This window comes from Amblyomma mixtum, chromosome 2 (genome assembly GCF_055824585.1).
Source record: "Amblyomma mixtum isolate Tamu chromosome 2, ASM5582458v1, whole genome shotgun sequence".
Classification (NCBI taxonomy): Eukaryota; Metazoa; Arthropoda; class Arachnida; order Ixodida; family Ixodidae; genus Amblyomma; species Amblyomma mixtum.
This window is the reverse complement of record NC_143013.1, coordinates 117,275,872-117,293,980: the sequence shown is the minus strand read 5'-3', so window position 1 is coordinate 117,293,980 and position 18,109 is coordinate 117,275,872. Positions and strand designations below refer to the sequence as shown.

The 18,109-nt window shown below is 46.3% G+C and overlaps 1 protein-coding gene across 5 annotated transcripts in view; it reads left to right on the top strand.

Annotated features, from left to right (window-relative positions):
- LOC149360694 (uncharacterized) overlaps positions 1-18,109 on the top strand; it is a 93,103-nt gene that overhangs the window by 67,093 nt on the left and 7,901 nt on the right. For all 5 annotated transcript variants that reach the window (XM_089572469.1, XM_089572468.1, XM_089572471.1 and 2 more), the window contains exons 3-6: positions 855-987; positions 5,645-5,687; positions 11,276-11,381; positions 16,511-16,547. In XM_089572469.1, coding sequence (XP_089428595.1) covers positions 855-987; positions 5,645-5,687; positions 11,276-11,381; positions 16,511-16,547 — 319 coding nt within the window. The remainder of the gene's footprint in view (positions 1-854; positions 988-5,644; positions 5,688-11,275; positions 11,382-16,510; positions 16,548-18,109) is intronic.

Sequence of the window (18,109 nt, the reverse complement as noted above, 5' to 3'; positions counted from 1 at the left end):
GGACTAAATTCGGAGGCGCTCGCTTCTGTTTGCGTCTTCCCGTGGGTTACCCATGGGTTACCTCTCGGTCTTCGCGAACGTCATTGCCCCATGCAAACTGACTGTTCTTGCTTCGCGCAGCGAGTGCATTCATTCGCGGCATGACTGTGGCTGTGTCGCACTGTTTGATATCACGATGTGATAGGGTGCGGACATGAAGAAAGCACGGCTATGACTCAGATAGTCTGATATTATCGCTTGCAGCCGAAAGATGGCGAGCGGCGATTTTCGCGATTTTGAAAGCCAGTTTTTTGCAGAAAAGTTTATTTTTAATTTCAGATTTTTCGGACTTCGATTATTTGGACCATTTATCAGGTCCCGCCGAGTCCGAAAAATCGGTCGGTGACTGTAATGGGAGAAGAAATCTGACTCTTGATTTGGAATACTTCTCAGCAACACTCCCCTTTTTGTGCTGAAATAATGCTGATCTACCGACCTAGCCTAGCTTCGTTTTTCTTTTAATATTTTGCTTTATCTTATCTTATAGCAACCTTTTTTGTTTCTATTTTTCAGTTATTCATTAAGAGTTACTTTTTTCACCATTCATGGCTGTTTTACTGGCTACAAACAAACAGTGCCCACTTTTGCATGTTGGGTGATTCAAGTGCTTGGAAGGTCAGGTTAATAATTATACAAGCTACATGCAAACAAAACTCTGATGCTAGTTATGTTGTGCTTTGGCTTGGGTGCAACAGTAGGATGCCCTTGAAAGAGTGTGACCAAAGGCATTTTACATTTACTTCGCTGTATCGTAATTCATTGTGACAAGGTTTTCCTCCAGTCTTGTGATGTCCGGGGTTGCCCTGGGACTGCAGGTACCTGGAGTTGATGGTGAGTGAGCTGCAGTGCACCATGGACCACTCCATTGCCACCGCCAAAGCCATAGCCAACCAGGTGCATCGCCAGGCGGACATGTGGTTCGACAACATGCTGCGCCTCTTGCCTGAGGTGAGGAGTGCCCGCCACTGCTTGAAGGAGGCAGCGAGAACAGATCAGGGTAGAGGCACAACTGACGGGATGGGTTTCTCGATTTGTCCTCGTCTCTTCGGGCTTCCTCGCTCCTCTGAGTACAACCAACAAGCCCAAACAAAAATTTAATTCATCCGACCTACCGTAAAAACCGCAATATAGGTCGGACTGGAATGTAGTTCAACACCCCAACTAACCAATTCTAACAATGAAAAAAACCTTTCTCAATGGCAAAAGTACCGAGTCACACCCTTACATCAATGCGACTCAACTGGTTGCACAATGGCGACAGTATTTATTTTCATTTAGATGCTGCTCGTATTACCTATTAACCTTATTAACCTCGCCTTATTAGCGGCGCTGAGCGGCAAAACAAGCGTGATACACAGATGTGTACACATGCGCTTACTCTTACTTTTTTCGCTGCTTCGTGATAAGGTGCTGACAAACACGCAAAGCAATGGTCGCGCGATACTGTAAGAGAATTGGCCGAGTGTACAGCACGGAGAAGGGCACAAAGTGCGCAAGCATTACTCTGAGTCATCAGAGACGTCCGAACTCAAGTCGGATGACAATTGCATCTCACTGCCCACGTCCCATAGAGCATCATCCTCTGTGCTGTCTAGCGCAGTGCTTATGCTGCATTTTCTAAAAGACTTGCACACCATCTCTGCGGGGAGAGATTTCCACACCGACAACACCCAGCCACAAACCAAAATAACTTTGTGACAATGGAAACGCAAACTGGCGGTGTCACAACGTCGCCATACCGCGCTGCTGCTGATGGCGATGGTGATGCAGGCTGTTGACTTCAGCCGCCCATTGTTGCAAGACTTCCTTAGTTTTTCTGCCAGTGACCGGTATATAAGACGGGGGTCAACTTTCTGCCATGGCTTTTTGAAAAAAAGTTCGACCTATATTCCGGTTTTTACGGTACCACTTGCCACGATATTCGTAGTGGGCCGATAGCACCCACACTGGCAAGTGCTGACATTTCCCTTTCACAAGTTGGATCACCCAGCGGTTGACTGCATCTCTAAATGGGCTGAATAGGACATCCCTGACGATACCACTCCGATGAAGCCGCACCTCAAGAGAGTTTACATAGAAAATATTGGGAGCGTTCAAGCGAATGTGCCTGACTCGGTCAATTATTTTCCAAATAGACGAAACATCTGATCCCTTCCAACGTACTTGTCTCCCCTGAACTGATTATTTTGTTGGCCAGCGATCCCAAGTGTAAGCTTTGTGGAGGAAGCTAACAGTGTGACAATTCAGCATGAATTTATGAATGCTTGCTGCAGCTTGCTTGTGGTCCAGTGGGGTCCAATACGAAAGACTCATTGTCGTAACAACTGGCCATGCTTCATATGTGAAAGCTATGTTTCAGAGTCTCAGGTCTATATTTCATAACTTTGAACATGTCGCTCGTATTCCACATGGGCTCAGTGGTTACAGCTCTCGGCTGCTGACCCGAAAGACATGGTTTCCATCCCGGCCGTGGTGGTCGCATTTCTATGGACGGGAAATTCTAGAGCCTGTGTATACTGTGCGATGTCAGTGCACGTTAAAGAACCCCAGGTGGTCGAAATGACTGGAGCCCTCCACTACAGCATCCCTCATAGCCTGAGTCGCTTTGGGACGTTAAACCACCATAAACGAGACTAAACATTGCACACGCTCTGCACCGCTTGAGACATGCACCCTGTAGTTAGTGTTTGTGTCCAAAATGAAAAGAGTGCTTTTGAAGACTGCAATGTGGCGTTTGCTTTTCGCCTCTGCTACAAATCTTCCATTGCCTCCTTAACGAGTGGTGACATGGTGGGGCATATTCCTGAGAACAGCGAAGTATCATGCAGGAAACTATCATGGTAGCAGGTTCTATAAAAAAAGCCAACTTCTGCTACAGTAGAGTTGCTGCAAGAAACTGCAACCAGTGATGCTTATCCCCTTGAGCTGTACAGTATCAAGGACTTCAGATTTATTCGCAGCGCGAGTGCAAAACTGGAAGCGGCAGAACTCTATATAGAGGTCCAGTTTGAAGTTCTGGATTCCACTGCCGGGAAGCTGGATGGCGTGGCAAAAGAAAAAGTTCGCAAGTTGCTCAACAAAAATCCGCACAGAGTGGGTGCATGCACCAAGAAACCAAAATGGAGCTGATGACTTGGCTGTAAAACAAGTATATAAGTGGAGTGATCGTTCTCTGAGTTCAAGAATACATCAACGCAGAAGTGACACAACTTAAACAAGGAGGCCCTAGAAATGTTTCTGACTGCTTCAGGGTTAGCTCTGCCACTGTCAAAGCCGCATTGTTGCACTCGTGTAGCCATCACAGGCTACATGGGTTTGTGGCCAGCACCTTGTGGCTACATTCAAAACAAATCACTTGAGTTCCATAATACAGAGAATTGAGTGAGATAGCGATTGTTCACCATGATACTTTCGTGTGTGCGACATTAGACAAGTTTCGAGGAACCGATGACAGTGGCACTAAGAGTGGCGAACTTTTGGAAGGCCTTGAGAGCTGTGAGGCAATGCACGTGGCATGCACATAAAAAAATCGTGCAGGAAAAAGTCAAGCTGTCTGTGAACATGGAAAGAAGGCGGTGCAGGCCGGTGAGAAAGAAGGAAAGACTGTCAAAGTGCAATGAAGAGTAATGGCGCATTCACGCTTGGGCATTTCGGTGGCTATGGCCACTGAAATCCGCCGCGGCCGAAATGCTGCCTTGTTCACAGTTGCCGGCCACTACGTCTCCGATTGCCATATGTGTGTCATCTGCTAACGGCGTACAGAGATATGGCAAGAGGTTAATCGATGCTGTCTGTATGCCATAACTGTGTGCACGCTTACGTACACTAAATGCAGCTATTTTGCCGGACGTTAAGCCATTTCTAACATTCTCACTTTTGAAACAGAAGCGAAACGATGTTTAGCCTAGTGGCGCCGCCTGGTGGTTAGGACGGGAACCGTTGTCAACAAACCGACGCCTCTCTTAAGCCTAAAAGTGGCAGAATCGTCACTATAAATATACAAAATAAAGCAAATTTATTAATCGTACGTTTTCTTATGGGCCAGATGAGATGAAGTGAGAGATCGATGGCCCATTTATGGCCAGTGAATGCGTTGAAGAAGGCGTTAACTATGACGAATCCAGTCCGAAGCGAAGCGTTGTCCATGGAAGGGCGCCGCCATATGTCACCACAGAACTTCGTACTCGCCGCCCTATTGGCTGATGAGAATCGACAGAATTTTTTCCGGCGGCAGAATTCGATCCTGGACTGATCGGGCTTTTCGCTGGGTATTCCGGCGGAACCTCTGCCGCGGTAGCGGATTCCACTTGCTCTCGCCTCCGAATTCCCAAGTGTTAACGCGCCTTAAGGAATTGAAGAAGGGGGGGAATGTTCACTGTGTAGGGTGCCTTGATGCAGCTTTCTTCCACTGATATAGTAAAGATTTTTGCTAGTCTGAGTGACTTTACTGTGAGTGGTGGTTTTTCTGTAATTAGTGGTTTTTTTTTAGTTGTTGGTGATGGCATGGATCTCGGGATGCTGTCTGGTAATTCGGCTCCTTACTGAACACAGTGTTGGTTAAGAAAACCGCATAGAAATACCCTTCATCCTGTGTTGTCAGGTTATATGCTGGTCCTTTTCGAATATTGCATTTTATGTTATCACATTTTCAGTTTCATCCAAGCGTTGTGGAAGGATTTGCACGAATATAACGTGGCCGTGAATATAATGCGAAATGTGGGAGAGTTGATTCCATATGAAAACAAAGCTTTCCTTGAATGGGGCCGTCGTCTTCTGCAGCCTCATTGTCATTCGGGAGGCAATAGTTTAGAAATGGGCACGTCAACATACTAAACCTTTTTCTCCTGACCCTACACTTCTCTCTGCTTTTTACTACCCTTCCTTTCTCGACTGCCAGCGTTGCTTTTCTTCCCATATGTGTCGCTTGCTGTGCCCCACAGCCTCAAGGCCTTTACAAAGTTGGCTTCTCCTTGCAGCTAGCGAGTCTGGTGGTTAAGCCCTCTCAATGACTGCCATTTTATCGTCTTTGCTACCCATTTCCCACTGACTTCTGGTTTTGAAGTTATGCCTTTACCTGTCTGAGGCCCTGAGCTGTCCGCGACTGCGCGTGCTTCGCAATGTCATCATTGCGCGGGGGCGTTGGTAGCCATGGGAAGACACTGTCCTTACTGTAAACAAAAAAAAACATAGTCTTCCATGGAAGGCGATATGTGATTGTGGTTTACCTTTACTATATCAGGGTTTATTTTAATGGGGCTCTACAACTAGTACACGGGCTTGGCCCTAGGGACTGCAATGCCCAAGTTGAAACTTGGCACCCATTATAGACCTTTCCTTCGGTGCGAGGGAGATATCACCTTCTCGCTGGGCTGTTGCAAACTGGTTTTGCTGCCACTTCTACCATGCTAGCACCGTGTGCTCACAACGCCCCTGCAAACAGTATGGCGACATCCAGGAAGCCCGTATTGGAAAGGTCTGTAGCCACTGTTTTCTTGAGTGTCTGGCGTCTTATGTCCGCACACTGTGCACTGTTGTGACTATGATCTGAGCGCTTTTCGAAGGTCTTCAAATTCAGCACATTTATTATTTTTGTTTTGCAATGCAGGAAATCCTCAACAAGCCATACTTGGAGGTTCGAGACAGCGGCAGTAAGTGTTTCCATGGAACCACTTCTCCTCTGAATCTCTTGAGCACCTTTGGCACACTCTCTTAAATGAGCCGGTACATAATTTCCACCTGTAATAGTGGCTCAATGGCTCGTATGCTTGAATACTGAGCCAGGTGGCCGAGTTCAGTGCCAGCCTGAGTGCTGTGCGATGTTAGCGTACATTAAAAATACCGTCGTAGTCTGAATTGATCCGGATCCCGCCGCTACGCGTCCTTCGTAGCCCATGTGTTGCTTTGGGACGTTAAACCTTACAATTTAGCAAGTTGTTGTTAGCAAGCCGGCCGCACTGAAATTTGGGTCATTTCTGGAACGTTGTATTTAATGTGCAACAAAGTTTAAAACGTCAGGTGGCTTGCAGCTGTATGTTTCATAATGTTCAGTAGTACTGAAAGTAATGTGTTGGAGAAGCTTCATGTTTGAAAAGCACAGAAATAAAAGAATGAGATAAAGGTAAGATACAGATCGATGGGATGAGCGCAGTTTATTTGAAAGCATCTTACATGCATGCTTTGTGGAAAACATAGGCCAGGACAGGACATAACAAAGAATACCCCCCCCCCCCCCCCCCCCCCCCCCAATAAGATGTTTTTGTGGTTTGTTTTCTGTAGTTTGTTTACTGTAGTTTTGTTTTCTGTTCTTCTTTCGTCAAAGATGCCATTCGCAATGAGCCTGCCAAGGTTCTTTAACCTTTAAGGCACTCTGTACTAGACAGTTTGCATTGCTGACTGTGAGCTTTTTCTCTGTGCGTGCACAGATTTCTTTGTATCAGGCAAACTCAGCATTGTTCATATTGCAAACAGGGCACCTTTTATGTCGGCTAGCGAACGCGACGAATAATAGCCCTCAAAGCTATGAGCGTGGTAGCACGTCCTCCGCCATTTTCTAATGGACATAAATATTGTGGCCAGTCACATTGTGATTGTTTTTTTTTGCTGCATTTCTGACGTCATGTTTTCATGCCAAAAAAGAAAATGAATATACAGGACCCCTAGGATGCTTCTTTCATAAGTCCATGCATTTTAACATTAGTTTTCAACTATTCTGGCAGTTTTTTGCGACATTCAGTACTTGTGTGCAGAAATATTAACCATAGGCACGGCCGCTCAATGTTCCATTAGTAAACTAATGAATTTGCTTTCAATTGAGGCCTGGATATATACTATTTAGGCGTAAAAAAATTATTTTGAATCGAAATGAGAAATGGTATCTGAAGGGGTTAATACAGTAGAACCCCGTTCATACGTTTTTCACCGGACCGGGAAAAAAAAACGTAACAGCCGGGAAAACACAACAGTGAGGAAAGCACCGAAAATTAATGAAAACAGTGCAGCTTTGACTTGAAACAATTTATTTCCGCAAATTGACCCTAGGACTTTAAAAAATCGAGAATGGCGGATTGCAGTTTCTTTCGCTCGCTGGAAAGAACAACGCGTTTCTCAATAGCCTGGAAGGCCGCATTGCTGTCAGCGTCGCTTTGCGGTGCGACGCACATACCTGCGGAGGAGGTCCAAAGCCGCGACGGCTGCTCCAAAAATCGGATCTGCCAACTCGCAGGAATCATGCGGCTCGTCGTCATCGCAGTCAGCGGCTTCGCTTACAACCGAGTTCGCAACGATCTCGGCAATGCTTTGACATTCCGACGTCACGACGGCAGCATCCACGGCGACGTAGTCGCCTCATGCGATTCCCGTGGCACCCAGCGCAATGCATAGCCTCAGTTAGCTCTTGATCACGAGAGGCTGCCTACTACTCTTCATCTTCCATGGCAGTTTCCACTTCTTTGCGAAGGTCACACCGCACGCAGCAGTGCTGTGCAGTTCACGCGATCACTGCAGTCAACGCTGAAGCGACGTTGCGCACAGCGTCAAGCACTGAAATGTTCGTAGGCCTTCTCCGCGCTGCTCTGCGTAGGCCGCCCTGGCTGCCTGTCGACTGCGTTTAGTACGTCCAGCTTTTCCTCAAGGGGAAGCGCCTTCCGCTTACGCGACGCTATCATGCCATCAAAGCACGATAAAGATGTTGTTGCGGCTGAGAGAAGGATGAAAAGGAAATTGCACGGGCCTGCCAACTAGCTCCAGCCGAGCCACCACCGCCGCCACTTGCAGATAGAGGAGAGTTAAAAGATAAAAAGAAAGAGTGAAAGAAAAGAAAAGACACGCGTCGCAACAACTACGTCCGCCGAAGCGGACGCTGGCTGAGAAAAACAGATAAGCGACCGCAGCCGCACGCCTCCTCGTCACCACCTCCCACGATCAGGGTTGCCAGGTCCTAAACTGAAAAAGTAGCCGCAAAAATGATAAAAGTAGCCAAAAAGTAGCCAATGTACTGCCACGATCTCAAAAGTAGCCAGAATAGCGCCAAGACACCACAAAAACGTCACCAGGGGTAGGAAATTTACAGTTTCAAGACACAGGACAACAGCGGCTGTATATAACTTGGAAGCATAAGAGAATCGCTGGTGAAATAATATGTACTACGACCACGGAACAGAAGCACAAAAACGCTAGATGTATTTATGACAGGAGTTGAATAGTGACCGGAATAAATCGTTTTCTCCTAGTTAGAGCAAATACTTTGTGTTCCTTTGACGCCGTCATAGTTATTAATGCGTGAGCATTAGAGGAGACACGTCGCGATTTCGTCATGAGTAAACAAAGTGAAGCCCAATGTACAGCCCTAGGTGAAACCCTATGTGAGTCCTACGTGAAGGCGTGCGTGAAACTCTAGGAGTGAAGGCCTGAACGTCAGATTATGAGTACACTCCCCACTGTGGCTTGTGGCAGTTAAATCGCTGGTCGGTTGTGACTGGTTGCATGAGAAGAGCAACCTGGGTTGCACAATCCCCACCGGTGGCAGCACCTGCCATAGAAGGGCAGTGGCGCATCGCTCAACCGCTGCACCACTGCGCCAGGAGGGGTGGGACTCCCAGCGATCAAGAAATGTAATATATAGAGAACGAACAACTCCACATATCTGGGCATTAACCCATTAACGCTATCGCGTCGTTCGATCCCGGCCGCGGCGGCCGAATTTCGATGTAGGCGAAATTCTAGAGGCCCGTGTGCTGTGCGATGTCAGTGCACGTTAAAGAACCCCAGGTGGTCGAAATTTCCGGAGCCCTCCACTACGGCGTCTCTCATAGCCTGAGTTGCTTTGCGACTTAAACCCCAATAAACCAACCTACCTTATGCAAAATTGCTGCCATCTATCGGAGAAAAGAAGAACCAGCGGAAATCCGCCATGTTGGAGGATGACTGAAGCTCGTTCCGCCTCTGCTCTCTGGATTTAGGCGTGCCCTGCGTTAGCTTCCTTACTGCTGTGCTGGCTCGAAAATCTTATTTCCTGTCACTTGAGCCTGTAAACATGACTGAATGGTCAGTCGACCTGTTTCTGCTGCCGAAGTTTCCAAGCGACTTCGCAGACACTTACTACGCGTCCAAAACACTTTCCGAACGCCACCGGGTACGGAGATACAAGTTTTTCACGGAGTCTTACGTCAGTTTGCCGACGCTGAACACCAAGAAATGTACGAAGCAAGTGTAATTTTCGTTTACGGCTAAAAATTTGCGCATTTCAGTCTAGTTTGAGTCAGTTTTTATTTGATTGGATACTTTTTGCGAACGGGCATGCCGCTTGAATTGCTGCTGTTGTGGTAGCGTTTTCTGTGTGTTGCGTCGACACCGAAAGCAAACGATAGTAAACTTCACGCTCATGTTGGCAGTGTCGAAAAAAGTGGCCTGTCAACATGCGACGCTTTTCATTTTCCTTGAAAAGTTCATACATCATTTGTTTGTTTGCCCTAGTGCTCTAGCGCCCAGAGCCCCTAGTTTGCCCTAGTGCCCTAGACAGAGAAAGAAAACAAGTTATTATTATTACCGGGCACATAGACCCCTAGGTCCTCGCACGACCCCACTACACAGCTGTTCACCATTCTTGGACTATCGCCGTTAAAAACACGTAGCGCGTGAATGCAGCAGTGTCTGTGGCTTTACCACGACGAGCAAGCAGTTGTGTACTGAGATTTTTGGAGGATTCTACATGCGTTATGCATTCCCGCTACTAGTTGGAACTATGGTACCGCTTGAGCGGCTTCCTTTACGGTCCTTTATTTTTTTTTACACAACACACGGTTTCGTGGAAACCGGTCGGTTAAGTGAAATCGCTACATGCAATCAAGCCGTCGCTCCACAAAATAGGCACCTTTCCCTGGTCGAACAGAAACGATTGACTGACTTGCAGTACACAAACGTTCCGTGCCGCGGGCACTTGATACTTGCTGGTGTTTCCGTCGAAACAAATATTCACACTTAAAACTAACGCGTGTAACCGCTGCGGCGGATAACGCTACGAGCCACGGTTCTCACAAAGCGCAACCCGTACCACTGAACAGCTGATCACGATTACTGTCTTGCGAGGCCGGTAATCGCAGCAGTTCACGGGCAATTGCAGGAGAAAAACTACTTTTGTGTGATATTTTCTTCGTGCCTACAAAGCTTATTTCTAATTTCATTTGCTACATAGCGATAACGAAATGCGTTTCGCGAAGTCTCGACATGTAGCGACGGTACTGCAACATTTATGTCGCCGATGTCGGGGATCACAGTCCAAAAATAGAAATGCGCTCAAATCAAGTGCTCTTGCCTTTTTTCCCTGGGCGTCTGTGTGACTCTTCTGCGCACAGCAAGACACTAAGCAATATGTGGGCATACTGAGGACGGTGAAACTCGAGCGCGCGCGACGAGCGTGTACCATTACGTGCTGTGAATCCGGCGGCTATCCTCCAACATGGCGGATCGCGCGCGGCGACCGCTAGATGGCAGTGCATTTCGCATAAGGTCTATACCCTTAAGGCGCACGCAGCTCAAGTCCGATTAAGTCGCTGATCTTTGCCTGAAGCCTGCTTGACGCGGAAAACCGAGCCTCGAACCGAAACCGAAGTGAAAACCGAAATGCTAGCACAAATAATTCGCATTTGTCCTAACCCCACTAAATTGTTCCCCATTTATCGACAACAAGGTAGGTACAACAGGATAATGGTGTTCATAAATAGCACTTAAAAAGTAGCCAGAAAGTAGCCAAGCAGCCAAGCTCAAATTTTCGTCGCCAACAGCTCCCAAAAGTAGCCAATTTGGCGCAAAGTAGCCAAACCTGGCAACCCTGCCCACGATAATGATCGCGGCATTCGGAGTTCGCGAGGCAGATAGCCATCTAGTGGCGGCCTCTCCAACTCGCGTGCGGCTTCTTGCAGCCTGTTCCGTAGCCAAGCCTGGCCAAGACTCGTCAAAAATCAAAATGGCGGTTGGCGCGCATTGCCCGGGCGGGTTCGGGGAGCCCGGTTGTCACGTATCATGCGGGATCGTTTCCTCGGCTACGACGTAACAGCGGGGTTCCCAATACATTGGATCCTATGGAAGCTATGCCGGGACCCGAAGAAAACGACATAACAGCGGGGAAAACGCAGCAGTGAGGAACGTAACAGCGGGGTTCTACTAATTAGGAATAGTATAATTAATACTTCTTCAGGGAAGGCTCGTAGTAAACAATGCTAAATCTGCGCATCTTCCACAGTCGTACTCCCTTTGCCAGACAACACTGCCCTGTCTGCCTTCAGCGCCACCTCGAATGGCACCGAGGCTTCCGCGGAGAGCACATCATCGGCCTCCCTGCAACCACGGTGAGTTTGATCAACTGTGCAGAATTCCGCAACGTTGAGCGGGCATGATGTCGCGGCGACACTTGGACTGACCGTGTTCGCATTCTGCTCGCTCCCGTTCAGCTAGTTTCTGCACGGGCATAGGCCCAATGTCTACAGCGTGCGCCAGTGATGCTCGTCATTTGGAATTTTCAGCGATGACCGAAGCGGTGCTGAAGTTGCTGAAAAGCAGGGAGGTACATTGCTTGTGTCGTGGGCTTCCCGCTCATGATGTTCGTGCTTACAGCCGTGTTTGTGTTCTTGACGGAAAGTGTGTGCTCACAGAACTCTTTTAACGTGGGTAGATTTGTTTATTTATGTATTTCTTGTACCCTCAGGGCCCGAAGGCATTACAGAGGGGAGTGGGGATACATAAAAATTTCAGCCTAAACAGCAACAACAAGGTGAGAAAACCAAAATAAACCAGGAATACATGACAAAGTGAAAACACAGGAAGACAATGAGATTATAAATGCAATGGGGATATATCAAAACAGTGTGTAGACAGTGAAAGGCAATTTTTATGCAGTAATAAACGACACATACTGAGAAAGAAACATTAAGGACTTTACGAAATGCAGTATTATCAGAAATACCTGCGATGTCGTGGGGAAGGTGATTCCAGCTCACGCAAGTTCGGGGTATGAATGAGTCATTAAAACATTTGGTGTGACAAGATGGGATTCCAACGTTATGACGGTGATCAACGCGTGCTGATATGTAACATAGTCCTGACAGTAACTTACGATTGAGAAAGCTGTTGTGGTAAATTTTGTGAAAAAGACATAATGAGGCTATTGATCTGCGGTGCGAAAGAAGTGGTAGGGACAAACTTGATTTCATGACAGTTACACTGCTTGTTCGGTGATAATTAGAAAGAATGAAATGACATGCGCGGTTCTGCACAGCTTCCAAATCTGAAACGAGTGAATCGATGCCAGGGCTCCAGACAGATGAAGCATATTCTAACTTGGACCATACCAATGTTTTAAAAAGTAATAATTTTATTGAACTAAATGAATGTGGGAAATTTCTGCGAAGGTACCCAAGCATGCGAGGGTAGTAAGGTTTGTTGTGCAATATAATAGTGATAAGTAAGGAGATGCTCAGTCGCCTGTGGGGCCAGGCAAGCGTGCGGGAATGCCTTCTAAAATGCGCACTTACTCGGCCGGCGCCATGGTAAATGGCACTGCATACAACTATGAAGGCAAAGTTGACAGGTGCCATTTCACCTGTAAACTAGCATGGTGTTGTACTCGTGCAGTAGCGTGCAGTGGTTGTAGTGGTACTGCACCTACACGCGGCAAAACTGTGGCGTGGTAATGTTGCATCAGGTTAGCGTCCTGTAGCTACATGTGGACTGTGGTGTGATATTGGAGGGCAGGTGATTAGCTTTAACTCTGTGAATCGTTAACGCACATAAACATTGTGGGACCCTTTTTCGCGCTCCGCCTAAATTGAAGTGTGTCTGGATTCGATTCCACGATCTTGGTGTCAGCAGCCGAGCACCCAAGCCACCGAAGCACCACTGAAAGAGAAAATCAGAAAAGTAGCAAAGTTGTTGCAAGCATGCCGCGGAAGGCATGGTCGCATGGACGAAACGGGTTTCCTCTTCGTGCAGACTGTTGCACACACATATGTCAAACTCAAAGGAGCTATCCGGCTTCCACGTCTGCCTGCCCCATCGAAAAATTCAGGGGGCACTTAGTTGACGTAAAGTGCGGTGAGGGGAAAGCCTTAAGTGTGGTTGGTTTGGTTTGGTTTATGGGGTTTAACGTCCCAAAGCGACTAAGGCTATGAGAGACGCCGTAGTAGTGGAGGGCTCCTGAAATTTCGACCACCTGGGGTTCTTTTACGTGCACTGACATCGCACAGTGGTGTTGCTGCTTGTGTCACTGATGTGTGGTTAAGATGTTAAGTACACAATTGTTTGAGAATCCTAAATGCTGGAGACACTGGAGGACGTCTGGGAGGCGTCCGTCTGATTCGGCGCCTTTCTGCAAACACTCTCCAGCGTCCTAGACAAGGAGAGCTATATATCCATTGGCAGGAAGTAGCGTAGCCATTAGCACGCTCGGCTGTGATACGGAAGGATGGTGGTTCGAATCCCATTGTGCGCAAAGGTTTATTTTCTGTTCAGACTAGAAAAAGCGTGACACCTCTGCTGACAACCTTCTGTCGACAACAATGAGGCATTAATTAAAGGCTTTCACGTTAATATGCGGATTCGTGCACTGAGGGCCCTGCACACTGGTGCCTGTAGCGCCGCCCTACGGAGGCGTCGTCATATTGTGCAGGAGAAAGCTGTATTCTTGTGGACGAGGCAAGACATGTTCAGAGCATCGTCGCAATCAGTGGCTTGGGTCTGTCACGTTCTCGCAAGGGTGTAGGGCCCCAGCTTCCAGTCTTGCTGCTTAACTTGCCTCCTAGCTGTTTCAGCATTTTAAACGACGATTTTGGCTCAGAAGCATCCTAAGATAGAGATAAATTTAATGAAACGAAGGCAAAGAGGTCAGCCAAAGAGATTGTTATCTGGCCTCCTACTCTGCATTGGAATGAGAGGGTCGTGATGGGATCTCAAAATCTAACCTAAATGTAATGCACTCGGAAGTGAGGAATTTTTGTTGCGCTGCTAATTCTGGATGTAATAGAAAAAAAAAAATAGGCGGGAAAAATAATTTTCTTCAAGGGGATTCAAACTGCTATATTATGCATTCAAAAGCATAGTATGTACTATTCCTTTGCACTACGACCCGCCGTGGTGGCTCAGTGGTTACGGCGCTTGGCTGCTGACCCGAAAGACGCGGGTTTGATCATGACCGCGGCGGCTGAATTTCAATGAAGGCGAAATTCTAGAGACCCGTGCACTGTGCGATGTCAGGGCACGTTGAAGAACCCGAGGTGGTCGAAATTTCCGGAGCCCTTCACTACGCCGACCCTCATAGCCTGAGTTGCTTCGGGACGTTAAACCCCAGTAAACCAAACCTTTGCACTACGGAACCGATGGGGATGAGCACATTTGTGTTCATATCCGTTCTCGTGGAATTTCTCCTATTTGCTCCTGGGTGGTGCTGTTTAACCATTGCTGATAAACACAAATGTCAAAGGGAAGAAACCGCTCGTGAGACAACCGTGAAACAAAGTACGATACTCAAAAAATACTTGCTGGCAAAGAAAGTGCTGGATAAGCCGACGTTGGAGTTCTGTAGGACGGCTAAATCTAAGATTAAAAGGGGAAAACTCCTTTGACAATTCCAAAGGCAGTGGTTCACTTTTCGAAGCTAGGGCTGAGTGCTGGAGGTCTAAGTGTTACAGGCAAAACACCATGGATCACGTTTGCTGTTGATGCATGCAAGACAGGGGAATGATAGAACATATTCTTATCCGGTACAAGACCCTCCAACCCTCATTGCATGATGCTTCCCAGGAATCCGCGAAGCACTAGGATTATAGAATAGCCAGGACATGCTCAATTTTCAAAAACTAGAGAAGTCTAAGAGAAGACTAGAGAATAGGTGGAGGATGTGAAGAGAGTAGTTTAGTAATGGGAAGAAAATTGGCAGTTAATCCGGAGATATTTAGCATGCTGGAAATTAATGGCTAGGTGACACTTTTCACCAACCCAATACCAAGGGGAGGCTAATAATTATCTGTCCGACCTGTTATACAAACCAGTTTGTTGGGAACCAGGACTGGAAAGTAAAGAGCTTTAAAAGACAGGCCAGAAACGTGGTTGGTAAGAACAGGATTAATTTGATGGAAAAAAAAAGCACTCTAGACCTGCAAAGATAACGGGAAAAGGAGAATCTGGATGGTATCAATCTGTGATAACTGAAGAGATAGCGCCCTGCTGTCTGAAGCAAGAGCGGGGTGCGAAGCTACAAAATGAAATTGAGCCAAAGATATGACACACATGCAGTGTGTGGTTAATCCATTGAAACAATGGAACATGTAGTATGTGGCATTATCCATCTAGATGCCAATAGAGCCAGTCTCTCTCCCAGACTCTCTTGCAGTAGATGTTAGTAGAAAATGATTGCCAGATTGGTGGCTCAAAAGTAGGGGAGTGATGTTCAATATCTCAAAATTTGGACACCACAAAAGTCAGTGAAAAAAAAAAATTTCTTTATAGTAGTACTTGTAAATTGATTACATAAATGTTCTTTTGACTATCGAGAGGATCCTGCTGACAGGTTGTTCAACCACACCTCATTGAAATATTGGTGTCTTATAGCGTCTTCAATAAATGACACTGGCGTGCAGTTCTATCTTCGATAAATTGTGCTGATACTGCACTGGTTGTGGGGCAAGTGTGGTGCAAGTTTATCAAAGACTCAGTTAGATATACTAATAGTATGCTGGAGCACTTTTGGAAGCCTTGAACTTAGATGTGCTCCATGATAGAGCTTGTTTGAAAACGATGATGTGCAGTGGTGTTACTGCTGGGCCTTTGGTTCAATTTGGTTTGGTTTGCTTGTCCAGGCCACACACTGGGACAGTCTTCGTGGCTTAAAGGTTCGGCTTGGGCCTTGACTGTGCTCTGTAAAGGTCTTGCAGAGCAGAAAAGTTAAATACATGAACATAAACTGCACATGAGATCGCATATGTAGATTAAAATTCTTTTTTTTTTCAATTACTAGCAGGACATTACAATATTAACACCTCTGGTACCTTTACTTTTTCGATAGGTTATAAAACAGGACAACGACATGACAGAACTACATTGCCCCTAAACTCAAGAATTAATTTTTTTCAGTACTCTTACTTCCCACGAGCTATAATTGATTGGAATAACTTCACTAACGATGCAGTCACGCAGAAATCGTTAACATCTTTTGAAGAGCACGTGAAATAATGCACTGATATTGTTTTGCCTTTGTGTATGTGAAATTATGTACATGTACCCACCCTGCTAAGGTCTTGGACAAAGACCGCAGTGTGTATAAATAAATAAATAAATAAACAAACTTGCTTGTTAAAAATTTTAAGTTGCGCGTTGCTGGAATGTGGGGTTGCTGCTCTGCAGGTCAGAATGGGTCAGCAACACTGGGGAGGTTAGACTTAACTCGTGCGCATCCTGATTTTTCCTGTTTTTTTTTTTTTTTTCACAGCCTGAAGAAACTGGCTGCCAGTGCAAAGGCAAAACGGGTGAGTGCAGTGGCTTTGCTGCTTCCGACTTGCAATGGTGTTTGCTGGCAACGACATTTACTTAGCTTTTAGATAAATCCCTAAAGATAAACTGATGTTACGCGTGTGCACCTGTTTGTGAACATTGCATTGCAATATACATATTAGTTGCCAGTGGATGTGGTTTAGTTTGTGTAGTTGAATCTCTCTACAACAAAATTCATGGGACCCACAAAAAATTTCTTCGAAGCGAAAGCTAGACGTCATGAAATCGGAGTTACAGTAAAAGCTCGTTAATTTGAACCCTGTTGATTCGAAAATCCACGATTCAAACTGCTGGTGCTGTCCCAGCCGATACGCACTTAAATCTACGGCGTCTAGCGCTCTCCAATTCGGACATTGCGGGTCAGATTAATTCAAGTAGACTCCTAAAGGGACGCCATGTCCAGGTATGACTGGCACGGCAAATGATTGGCCAAATAGTCTGACTTAAACTTGAATTCAGTGCTGCAGAGCCACTCGCACACCTCACACATGCGTGCACCGACAGGCTTGACAATGAATGGACGTCTCAGTCTCCAAGAACAGTCAGACCACATAGTTTCGGTTTTGCTTTTCTGAGCTTCGCGCTAGCCCTCATAAGTCAGCCGAGCCCAGGTGCACACCATTTCGGGTGCTTATTGACACATCAATAATATTTTCTATCCCCTTTTTTTTTCGCTGCTTTGGCATTGCTATGGGGTGGTGGATAGTTATATTGCTTTATATCATGTGGTTTGTTGGCAGGGAATCAAATACTGTGCATTGGCAGAATTTCCGTTCAGTTGGCGTTTGTTGTAATGGTGTTTGCTTGGTGTCCAGCAAAGCAAACTCATGTGGAGCTTGTCTTAAAAGCAAAAAACAATAAACGGAGTGCTATGGCAAGAACTCTTGATAGTTATTGGGGCTAAACTTTGCTGCCACCTTTTTGCTTTGAGGTTAGTGCCTTTTTCTTTTCTGAGTAGTGATTAAGGTAAGGAAAGTTATTTTCTGGTTCTTTTTAGTTGCTTCTCAATGTAGCCTCAGTAGTTTCAAGCAAATGAGTTTATCATTGTATCCGCATACTTGGCTGCAATGGAGGATGTAATTGTTACTCTGTCCAAATACTTGGTCTAGTGGTGCTTTTCTGTTTTGCGGAGAGATTTTTACCCTTGAGCCTAGCATTATGAAGAGATACCTATGGGACTTTGTATGAAATTTTTAAGAAAGCTGATCCTCTGTCTAGTGTTCCTTGCATTGGGAGGCTTCATTTTGAATGCATCATGTCGCCTGTGTGTGTATTATTGTTTTCTAATCGCTGCAAAACTGTTCTTTGGTGCAGTCCTTTGGTTGTATGCGACAGCATGATACAGGCACTTGCTGCTGCAGCCCTAGCATGAGGACTTGCCAGCAGCAAGTAAAAACTTGGTTGAGAGAAGTTTCCATTCAAATTTGTTTCACCATCGTCCTGTTCTCTCGCCTGTGTCAGCAGACCCATGAACACTGGTGAGCGCATCTCATTGAGAAATTCGACCGTGTGTGTTGGCAAGCCATTTTTGTTGCTA